Source organism: Ochlerotatus camptorhynchus, unplaced genomic scaffold (genome assembly GCF_037179485.1).
Source record: "Ochlerotatus camptorhynchus isolate MF236.1 unplaced genomic scaffold, CSIRO-AGI_Acam_v1.1 ptg000251l, whole genome shotgun sequence".
In the NCBI taxonomy this organism is placed as follows: Eukaryota; Metazoa; Arthropoda; class Insecta; order Diptera; family Culicidae; genus Ochlerotatus; species Ochlerotatus camptorhynchus.
The window spans coordinates 2,279,777-2,292,156 of NW_027040741.1; the positions used below are offsets into that span (position 1 = coordinate 2,279,777).

At 37.3% G+C, this 12,380-nt stretch overlaps 1 protein-coding gene across 2 annotated transcripts in view; it reads right to left on the reverse strand.

The window, feature by feature from the left end:
* Cad99C (cadherin-99C) overlaps positions 1–12,380 on the reverse strand; it is a 396,119-nt gene that overhangs the window by 78,580 nt on the left and 305,159 nt on the right. For both annotated transcript variants that reach the window (XM_065226462.1, XM_065226461.1), the window contains exon 8: positions 11,293–11,358. In XM_065226462.1, the coding sequence (XP_065082534.1) occupies positions 11,293–11,358 (66 nt within the window). The remainder of the gene's footprint in view (positions 1–11,292; positions 11,359–12,380) is intronic.

Genomic DNA, 12,380 nt, shown 5'->3' on the forward strand with positions numbered 1-12,380 from the left:
TAAAATTTGAGACTTAGAATACGAAAACTATGCATTAGGCCAAGTGCTCCGCTTATTCTTACAAGCTTATATGTTCGCCTGTAGAAATTACGGAGCACTTGCTCTTAAGTAATAGATTAATATTTTAATCAATTTGTGATCTTCATCAAAGTTGTTCGGCATAGTTTTTGTTTTCCATCTGAGAAATTTTTAAATTTTTGACAAGCAAATGAATAGTTTAATTCCGATTTACATACATTTTTCCATACAAACTATAAATATATCCAGCAAATCAGGATCAAAGCCAAATTCTTTTGAATTTGCACAGTTTTATTCCTTGTCGGGTATTTTCTGATCTATTATGATGGCAAAATTGTTTGGGACCTCAATACAGATCGAATGAGCAGTGGATAGTAGGGATTGTAAAGTTTACAAACTCTAATACGCATAAATCAGTGTTCAATAGGCTGTCGACAGAAGCAGGCCACTCTCAATGTGTGTAACGCCATCGTCTGTTTACTCGGCAGCAACCATTGTGTGGTCTTCCTCATTGTTCTTCATCAGTAGTTCTTTCGGTCGATGCGTCGTCGACTTTGGAAAGCAACTGTATCGTGATTAGTGTGTGAGTGATGACCACATTTTGCATCCATTGCTGCAATTGAAGCACTCTGCCCCCCTTTGGCGATACTGCCATACAATGAAACCACTGGAAGCGGATCCAATGCTGATCGAGGAGGCTTATTGGATAGCGGAAGATAAAGTGTTTATTGTGGTGTACTTTTTATCTCTAAATTTACTATGTTCTGTTGAGTGAACAAGAATCCTCGGCTCTGTAAATTTGGTTCAGTAGCGCCTTACAAAAAAAAAGAAAATAGTAATGCACATAAATATTAGATTTTGCCTTGTTTGACCAAGTTCTTTCTCACTAGCGATTGTCAACGTATTGTCCCTTGGAAAGCTCAACCATGAATCAGAATTCAGCATTACGGATCAAATTGCGTTTAAAAATGTTTTTTTTTTCCTTCAAATATCGTTGGACTTACGCCGTTATGCCTTACAAACACTTAAGTAAGCTGATGGTTGAAAATAAACGTCATACGACCCACCGTTATAACCGCTAGTTTTCTACAACGGCCCTCATGATCGTATTAGGGAGAATGCGTACGCACACAACAAAACATCAAAATCTAATTGGTCAAGTTCCAAGCCTGCATGTTCGATCGCGATCGCGACATTTATTTTCTACCTCAAATCGAATCAAGTTTCAACACGAACAAAATTTTCATTCATTACACGTACCGAACCGAGTAATACCTCACGCACGATCGAGGTTCTTTAAGCATTGAATATTTCTTGATTTGTTTTCCGTCGATCTTGTATGCTCATCTGTATACTTGATAGCAGCTATTGTGCGGTGTTCATTGTTCATCATCCGCAGTTTGCTTGGTCGATCGTTTTGCTGCCGACATTGGAAGTGTGATGAGTTTGTAAGTGAAGACCGCCCGTTCCTTTGCTTTGTGGCGAGATTGCCATATTTGGAAACCACTGCAAATAAATCCCGTTCTGATGGAAGAAGCTTATTGAATAGAGGAGGATAAGGTGTTTTTTGTATTGCACTTCTTGACTACAGATTTCAGATTTATTGTATTTATTGTATTGTATAATGAACAAGAAAACCTCGGCTCTGTATAGTTCATTCGATTGAGCCTGATCAAATTCATCAGTTAACAATAAAACAACAACCTGTGTTCCTGACCACTCATCGTTTACGTCAATGTAGTAAGTCACATGAGGGAAGCAAGTGTGAGTGAGAGGTGTTGGGAAACCCCATTTTACTGTTAATTCAGTCAATTTAGTTAGTTTATTATCTCAGAACTGTTCTTCCATCAAGAGTTCAGATAGAGCAAATGGCTTGGCCCTACATTAGGCAAGATCCTAGACGTCTGAGTTCGAATCCCGGCGGCATTTTTAAATCTGTAAATCAAACAGGGGATGGTGCTGGGTGGAGGGAAATCTTTTATATGTTGATGATCTAAAAAAAACAGTATTTTCAGTGTTTACCCAAAAATTTTGTTAAAAACCCAGTTTAGTTTTTACCATAATTAGTAATTTTGTGACAAGATATGTTAGAAGAATGATATTTCCCTAACTACAGTTGTTATAATCTTGATTTCTTTTAATTTTAAGTGCTAACGGTACATGATTCATAACAGACCATGTTACGAAGAATTTTGTATCTCAATAGCACAGAGTGTAATAATTCTGATTTTTTGCTCTGGACGGGCAGCACGGTAGCATAACGGTCTACCACAACAACAATTTGATCTTCGTGATCTAGTATAGGGTAGAACAGGGTACAAATGCACCCCGGGCAAAACGCCCCATTTGGTTTTCATAGCTATTCCACTCTTAATTTTGTGTTTGAGCCGAAATGCCATTTTAAGTACTAAACTAGCACTGTGGTTTGTCAAATTGATTGATGAAATACCGCATCGGGCGTTTTCCCGCGGGATGCATTTTGGGCTGTTTTCCCCTACATTATAATAACAACCTTCCAAAGTGGGTGCTATCATTCTGTAACTGAAAGGAAGGAACATGTGGAAGGGGAAGTTGCTGCATCCTCAAAACTGCACTGACAATGCACACGAGTCACACATCATGCCGGCCAGATTCGTTGACTGGAGGTCTAGAGCGTGTGTAAATTAGTTTCAACGCGCTTACCGAGATTGTAAACTATGTTGTTGCGTGTACATGAATTCTTCACCCTCCCCATCCCGGCTGCTTGATTCAGCGCCTCACATTCAGCTTGTGCCCACATGAGCGAGCGAGTGCAAGCAGAAATCCGATACGATTTTATTGTGTGGTTGAATGCGGTTGCACCTTATGGAAAATTGCTTTTGGAGGGCGGGAGCTCGGCGAACTTCAATGAACAACACGGTATGTGCAGCGCAGAAGAAAAAAAAAACTCAGAACAACGAAAAACAATAACGTTAAAGGTAAAGTTCATATCGTGTATCTTCCTCGTTTTCCGTGTGGTATGACTGCAGCCAATCTGCGGGGACTATGTGAACCGACATTCAGTGTTGGAACGCGACAACGTGTAGTTGCTAATGTAAAACAACCAATTAATTTCTATTTTCTTAAGCAAGTACCAGACCGTTGAGAGCAGGGCTAAAAGAAGATCACAAGTCGTGAAAGATAACCCACTTGCATAACCATTGCTTCTATTATCCATTTGTATAACGTGAGAAGGGGAATAATGCTGCTTGCTATTGTTTTATTTTTTAAATAAAACTTTGAAGTTCAAGGTTTCTGAAACTTTGATGAAAAGTATTTAATTACAAATAAATGCATTATTCGATGGTAGTCATCAAATTGCCAGCAACCCAACCCTTCAATTTATGTTTTCCCACGTGCTATTCGCCTACCCAAAGAGGATTTCCAAATCCGGTGCTTCAATCGTGAAATGTTAAGATGATTCGCGATTTTCAACGCTCGATTGAAATGAAATGACTCCCGTATGCTTGCGGCACGAGATCATAACGATCATCATGTGAATTTGTAAAAATGCCAATTGATCGTTTCTTCGATTCAGTACTGCCACACCATAGTTATTGGAAGGCTCGGGATCGGAGGGCTTGTTAAGTGGGTTCGTTTGTGGAATCTGAAACTTTTACTTTTTTTTTTCAGCGGCAGCCAATTACCCGTAAAGAACGTTCAATTTCGCAAAAATTCGTGATAATATTCCCTCGACCTGGCTGAGCATTGAATCACCGAAGAAACTGAGCTAGCACCTTACCGATGGTGCTCGGTGAGCATGATTATCGTGACAGGTGCTGAAAGAGATACTTTGTAGCGGAGCAAGCGAACACCATGCTCACGGTATGTCGTGGTAATTATGAATGTTTATGATTATTTTCAGCCTCCACTGAGTTCCGTGTCCAAAGGGGAGACATCGTTAGCTGAAGCATTAAGTTGATAGTTGAGCGATTAACAAGAATGATGTAGTTATTATTCATGCTTAGTTCACAAGAACATAGGAGCTGCTGAAAATATGACATGGAAGAAATAGGTGCTGTGTCTGGGATTAACGCTAGTCAATTTTGATCGAACCATCGGCAGGGATTGTCTGGTTCACGCTTGTGCTGAGTATTATTTGACTCCTGCATAAATAGTATTTTTTTTCATAAGCGAGAAACTAGGGAGAGCATGCAAAGCTTTCGAAAGATGTGTGACGTGCATTAGTACAAGGTGATTCGGAGTAACTGACACTTAAAAAATTGTCATAACGATGTAACGCTTTCGAACGATTGAACGATATATAACCTTGAACTTAGCTGGCTTAAATTCAAATCTCTCTCCCTTTATCTTAATTATCACCCATATTTGTTACGAAAATGAGTCATAACTTGTACGCACGTTTTAGTTCCAGAATTTTTGCAGTCCGGGTGATGCGTGTATGCCCTGATATTGAACGGATTTTCAAGCATGGTTCCTGCGTACCTCTATAATTCTGCGAAAAATATAGATTTCAGCTTCTAGAAGATAACACACGATTTTATAAAATTTTACATTTTACGACCATGGCTGCTTGAAATTGAAAACGAATTCATCAGTTGAGAGAAAATGGGCAAAAAAAAAAAATGAACACAAGTTATGGGATGGCTATCAGACTGTTTATTCCGATGCATGTAAGAATTGTCATTTTCTTAGGGATGATTTCACGTCTTTCTCTAAGAAGAATTTTTGGGGGAGTTCAGATGTTATGGTAATGTATAACTATCTGTCTATGGTGAATTATCGGCTTGTGAACAACATACAAGCATCGTATTTTGGTGATTATGTGAGCGGAAGAAATTGTCTTCTGGTAGGTTAAATGGTCTCATTTTGCATTTATTATACTACAGACTGGAATGTGCCAATTGTCTAGAAATAACTCTTCTGAATTCGGCGTTCAAGATACTTTACTTTTGTCTTACTGCACCATGCATACAGACAGACCTGTGTATGAGCTTATAGGTATGCATTGCACACTTGGACTGAAATTAAAAGTCAGTAACATTTAGCAAAAATATCTAATTGATTTGCGATCTTGGACTAATTTGTTCTACATAGTTTTTTTAAATCTTAGGTTTAATCCAAATTGTAACCATATTTGAATTTGGTACAGTTGTTGAGGACCTCAATACAGATCGAAAGAACTATTCAAACTTGATACATCTTAATGTACGTAATATAATAATATGAGCTACATTTGTTTAGATATAATGTATGATTTCCAAATATCTCAAATATATCTCAATATATTTCTGAGACATTTTGAGGAATTTAAGTATGTTTGATGTAAAGTTTCTATAATTGATCACATTTTGCGTTCAATATTGGATTGATCAGTGCCAATCGAAGAAAAATTATAAAAGTATTCTTAAAACACATATAAGTAAAATAATTAATATCTCCATAATGCTAACTTGAATCGTGATGCTTCAGCAAAGTTGTTCCTTATAGTTTAAGCTACATGTGCTGAAATTCTGAGCTTAATCGAGTTTACTGAACCAGTTCTATGCACGAAATAATGAAAGCATACTATTTCCCTATACATCCAAAAGCGCTAGCTCGTGTTACATCCAAATGAGCTGAAATTTTCAGAGATTGATTTTCTCACCTAATAGCACAAATTTAGGGGTTGGAGCGTTGAAAAAAAATGATACAAATATCCCCCATATAAATGTAAGCCAGTCTAATCCGTAAGTATAATTCATCTTTTGACCCGATTTGGCCAGCTGCCACTAATCCAAGGTGGTTCTAAAGTGGTATGCTGCCAACAAGATCGATTTTGTCCCCAAGCTAATGAATCTTCCGAATTGCCCGCAATTTCGACCAATCGAAAAATACTGGGCAATTTCAAAGCAGCGACTTCGACGAAGCGGCGGGGCAGTCAAGGACATCCAGCAGTTGGTTGATAGAAGTTTTGGTAGATTATGCTACAACATGATTTTCTGGCGAAATTGATTAGACTGATTAGTGCAACGCTTGATGGGTGGAACTCAAGTGCACGGGTTGCAGAATATTTAGGATTTAACCTCATTTGCGACCTTAGGTGGGTTGAAGAGTGATGCACATTCGAACTTAAGTACTCATAATTTGCAATATTTGTTTTATATTCAGCTCAACTATGTCATTGTCGTGACGATCAATATTATTACTTGAGATTGACGGGAAAAATTGAAAATCTACACGGTCCCATCACATTTAAAATTGTATATGAATGATTTTCCACGCAGGGAGAGTAATTGGCCTAATTCTTTTCAAAAACTGTCAAACCGATAATAATAAAGCCATTTTTTGATACTTAGGGAGCAAATTGAAAACGGAGAAACTGGTTGTACATATATGAAACACATATTGAAATTATTTTTTTTTTATTTTAAGGGAAAGCATAGATGGAATAACATTGAGTGCATTAATGGAGAAGTAGGATTTAAAACTTGTCATTTAAAAAAAAAATGACAAACAAAAATATTGATGCGATATGTATAGCAGTAAAACAGAAAATACTTATAAGCGAAACGTTTTTAATTTTATGTTCAATGAATTGAGGCGCGAACTGGGTAAGAATGACAAATCACATAAATGTCCCACGTGTTTGGATTCATAATTACATACTACATACAACACTTTTTTACAATACAAATACGAGGGAAATAATCATAGACATTAAAAGTTAACTGCGCACTAGGAGCAATCGACTACATTCAACCAGAGGATTGATCCCCGTAGGACGGGTCTATGATCGGAGCTACTACACCAAGCGCGACATAGCTGCTTGCAAGGGATTCAGTTGGACTGATTTGGTGAGATTGTTCCTTTTTTCTACTTTTGTCTATTTAAACTTAATTTCTATGAATGCGTATCGTTTGGAATCATTTGATTCGGATGAGACTCTTAACTTTTATTTTTTTACATTGTGTTTCAATCGGTATTCTTAAGAACTTCACAAATCCAAGTATAATGCATGATAACACTGATTCATTTAAAACCATGGTCGCATCACTTATCAAGGTGAATCCTGATCCAACGAACCCAACTTACTAACAATATCTCCTTTCCTGTGTCTTTTGTTGGGGTGCAGAGGTAAACACGGCCCACAAACAACAAAGGTCACTCTAATATTCCTTCCCTACTCCCACCTGATTGCAAGGACGTGGCCGGCGCCGTTATTGATCTACAAAATATAGAGTCACTGAAACTTGTACAATGAGAATGGACGGTCACTCCCAGCCCCATTCAATTGATTAATTGTACAATTTCACTGATTCTGATCAATCACGGAGTAGCAACCATTGATATGTGCAGTCAATCTAAGCTAAGCTAAGCTATATTTTATTTATTTCATGTAATTATTGCAAATAATAGTTATTCAATAATAGAATCCATATATTCGTACTTTGACGCGAAGCGCTGTGGATTATAAGATGCTCGATGACCCTCGAGGGATCGATTTTGCTTACTGAGCAGAAAATCATGGATTTAACCCCAAGCTCTTCCACAGCACAATAAATCGCCACCATCATTTGTATATTTGATATTGAACATTAACCTCGGAAACTATTTGCATATCAAGCGAAAACGTAGTCCTGTATTGTCGCGAAGCGTTATGGTTCTGAGATGCTCGATGACCCTGGAGGGATCGTTTTTACTTACTGAGCAGAAAATCATGGGTTTAATCCCAAGCCCTCCGTCATGACTCTTAAAATTCATTATCACTAAACAAAATTAATATGTTCTTTCGATAGCCGGCTATCGAGAGATTAAATAAACAACAAATAAACAATACATACTTTTGGTTGCATCGCCAACTTGAGGTGAATCCAAACCGAATACCCTACCCAACCCTCCAACTCCGTAGCACTTATGAGGGTGTCGCTAAGTCGGTGGCCTCTCGTTAAGTAAGTACTACATCAACATTTCCTTCCCTATCCCTAGTTATGGTAAAGATGGGCGTGGCCAGGAATAGCGACAGTCATGCTTCTGTTACTCTTGTTTAGATTGGAACCAATGTTTACTCCTCAGCATTATTCCTGAAAGTAATCTAACTGAGATTTTCAGAAGAGACGTGAGTGTCGCTAGTATCCAATCTACGAAGTATATCATAACAACGCTAACGCTAACGCTAACGCTAATTCTTTTCAAAAACTGTCAACGTATAATATGGACAGTCGAAGATAAATTGTTTATTTGAGTCTAAATTTTCGGTTTCTGATTTCACCAATTAGGACCCACATGGCCACTGGGAACTAAGGTTAATGATATTAAAATTATATTTTGTATTTGCAAGTAACAAGAAGAGGTTGTAAAGTTTCTGTTTGATACATAAAACCTGTCAATTTCGCTTTATGAGAGTCGCAATAAGCGATTTTATCATTTTCTCTCACCCGTTCTTCATTCTTGATTCTTCGCGAACAGCGATCAGAAAATCACTGATTGTGGCTCTTTGACAGCAAAATTGGCAGGTTTTATGTGTACCACACATTCTTTATTACCTCTTCTTGTAACTACACCGTTTGAAAAAAAAAAAATCATTAACATTTCTGCGATACATAGCGCACACGGTATTAACCCTTGATTTAGTAAATTTACACCATATTTCATTTAAATTTAAGCGTGATTGCGCATAATCAGCAGTTTTGCATACAAAGCTTGTAAACAGTTTCATTTTTTATGCCGACTATATCTTAAAATTAAACCATGGAGATATTAAGCGATGGTTAAAATCCAGATTTTTTATCTGTGTAGTAACTACAGAATATCATTATAACAACTCAGTGTCAACATTTCAAAGGGGCGTAATTGCATTTGTAAACAATGACTTTAGTCATCGATTTCTTGCGAATAAAAGCTTACTCATGAAGATTAATGAAACCAGCAGGTAGATGAATGTTTCCTTTAACAGCTAGCATTATTAAATTTATTCAAAGCATATTATTGACAAAATTACTTGGAGTTGAGCTTGTCCAAGTAATCAAAACGAAAATGAAATTGCGTCCTGGCAACGGAATTTCTTACGATTTTTTATTTAGTTCACTTCAAGTCTAGTGACCTAAACAACCTTAAGCCCTAGCTTGAGCTTTATGCTTCATGTCCGAGTGAAGTGGGAACACTTCAGGAAGACTGGAGGAAATTTCCACAACCTCACCCAGTGACGTAATTGCCAAGGATGGGGTCACGGTTCCAAAAATTGCTACAGGCATGAATTGTGGTGATTCCTCTCACACTTTTTGGTTTTTTGTCCTGTGAAGGACGATCCCAAAAAATTGTTCAAATTGTGGTGAAAATCACAAATCCAATGTTTGGGGTAAGACAACATATCGGAATTTTGATATTTTGACTTGCATTGCTTACATTACAGCATTATTGCTCCTTAAATGGATTTTTTACAGAATTCATTAATTGATATGATTACTGATATGCTGAAAACTAACTCCATGTTTGATGCTATTCAAACTGGAGTTTATCTTGCGAACAATATCGTAATGAATTTGAAATTTAGTAATGGATTTTAAATCATTAAATATTCATAACGTCCAAATCGCCGTTATAACTGCAACGTTGCTTATACCTGACTATATGGTTAGCACATTATTTCATTTATCGAAATAATCGTCTTGATTGAGCCTGTGGAGGCGTTGCCATCATTGTTCATAGACATATCAAACATCAAATTATTTCTTCGATAGAAACCACAGTTTTTGAAACTTTGAAGTTTCGGTCGAAACAAAATGTGGACAACTTACATTTATAGCTGCCTATTTACCATTCCAAAGGGTTGCCACAAATCTGATCTGATCTCTTCTTATTTACAGAAATGAAAGATTTCTTCAAACACTTCCAAAACTCATCTTATAATATTTCCACATAAGCCTAGAGCTTATGTAGTATGCTTAGTATTGTGATAAAGTCGATTGTGGCCACGGGAACCGGTATCCGAAACATTTGCGTTAAGTTCAATCGTTCAGAAAATAATCAATTGTCTTCAAAGGCATTGTTTCTATCTTGTTTAGAAGCAAAAGAGAACCGTAAGTCTGCACTCTATGCACAAAAGAGGCAAAGTCATGCGTCCAGATTCTCTATTTACAAAGTTATGAGTATTTGAAAGTTAATTTCGAGTCATATTGACCCTAACACCTAAAGAAGGATAATGAAGTTGATCTATAGTGTATCTGTTGAAACACTAAATCACTTCTGAATACAGCACTAAAATCGTTCATAGCAGCCCTCTGATCGCATTCCTTTGAGGTCAATAAACCAGTAACTCGCCGCCGATGGCAAAAGGTCATCTGGATCAGGAAACCAAACATTTCTTAGAAAAGGAATCCCCTTTTGTTTCCAATCGTAGCATTTTGTTTGCCTATTGCAAACATGCACTCTTTTCCGATATATTAAATTAGCTGAATCGATGCATACCCGAGTCAACAACGTGCATGAATACAAATTGAGTTGGCGCTGCTGTTTCTTTCTTCTTTCACGTTTTGCTCAGAATCAAACTGAATTGTTAGCGGAAACGGTGCAAAACCGAAAAAAGAAGCCTATTCAGATGAAGATGGGAAATCGAAACAATCGCTGCAAAAGCTTTCATTCATGGAATAGAAAAAAAAACAACAACCGATTGAAGAAGGAAACAACAATCTGCAGACCGAAAGTAAAAGCGAATCAAGAAGGAAATAATATTAATAAACGTACCAAAGTGAGCGCGAATGTCCTAAGGTCTGTAGGATCAGTCCAATGATCGCATTTTCTAGAAAGGGTTGAAGCTATGGCATACCATGTAATACGCCGTTTCGCAAACTTAGCGCGAGATGTGACCCTTTTGCAATCCTTTCGGATACATGGGCTAAATAATGGAGAGAACAGATTTATCCAACAATTGCATCATGGGAATCGAAAGGATGAGTTCTTCCACCTTGTTCCGGGCTGGTGCCTTCCAGGCTTATCAACAACGTTAAGCCAACATAATCGAATTGGAATTCTGGCCCCGAGGGCCATCGGGACCGAGCTAATGCACGAACGGTTTCACTATTGAACTGGCTAGCCAGTAAACAAACTTGATCGGATGTAAAATATCAATTCTTATGCAACGTGCGCCCGAGTTCGCAGAAAGTTATGCAACTTTGTTTGCAGATTTATGGAAATTGATTCTGCAGGGAATTTAGTTCGGGCAGGCGATTTTAAGCCATGCTAGGTACTGGGCTGGCAGTAGTGGGCAGTGAACTTGCAATGACTAATGAAAGTTATGCGAATAAATTGGCTACTTACCGATGCGACAATCATCAGGTAGTATCGCTGAATGCGCTCGTAATCCAACGTTTTAATGACGGTGACCTGTTGAATATGGGAGAGAAAAACTCGTGATAAATATGGTTGATAAGAGGGTATAAAAATGTCACATTTTATTCCAGCGGCATTGGTGCGATTTCGGCATTTCGTAGAATTGAATGAGTCAGTAAAAAGCAACGAGATCAGCTCGCGACTATTTGGGAGTAGCGACAATCTGCAGATTAAGTGTTCATTACCTAATTGCAGGATTATGCAGATATAGTGGACATCTGTTGGAGGGAAAGCTTCGGGCTCCTTTGAAGTATTTCTTTTTGAGATAATTTGATCTTCCATCGTTGTTCTTTTAGGTATCATGTGTATAATAGAAAGAAACCCGAATTTCTGCAGCATTTAATCTCATTCCGTTTGAAAGATTCCATAAAAGGGGGATGGTGGAAAGTTGAGCATTTATTACTTAAAACATAATCCTAGCGTTCACAATCATAAGGGCCTATCTGCGATGATCTATTTTCTCATTTAATGTAAAAAAATGAGATAATAGAGTTAATTGATAGTTGAATATGTGTCAGACAACAACCCCAATTTCATCACAGCCTTGGCAACCACAAGTTATTTTTTCAGCGTTCGGACAACTAAAAACATTTAAAAAAAATCCTACAGTAATGTGCTATAATCTCCACATAAACTTCAACCTATTTGCGCGACCTATAAACCTTCAACAATCTTTATACAGTTTTTGTACAGACTCATATTTTGGAGTAATGCATCAAACTGGGTGGCCTATAAGTTTTCTGACACTGTTTTTTTTTTCTTCAAAATTAAACACACTAACCTACACAAATTTGGACTAAGAGATAATTGTAGAAAACTGTCACTAACATAAAAAAAAAAACAAAAAATCATTGACGCACTGATAAAAAAGAAAGAAGTTACATCCAAGACACCTTTTCCGATAGCAAAACTACACATTTCCTTGTACAAAATGGATGGAATTTTTGGTTTATTCAATAGATAATAAATAAAACAAAAATTGATTGTAGGAATTTCTTGCTGAAATTTTCCAATCG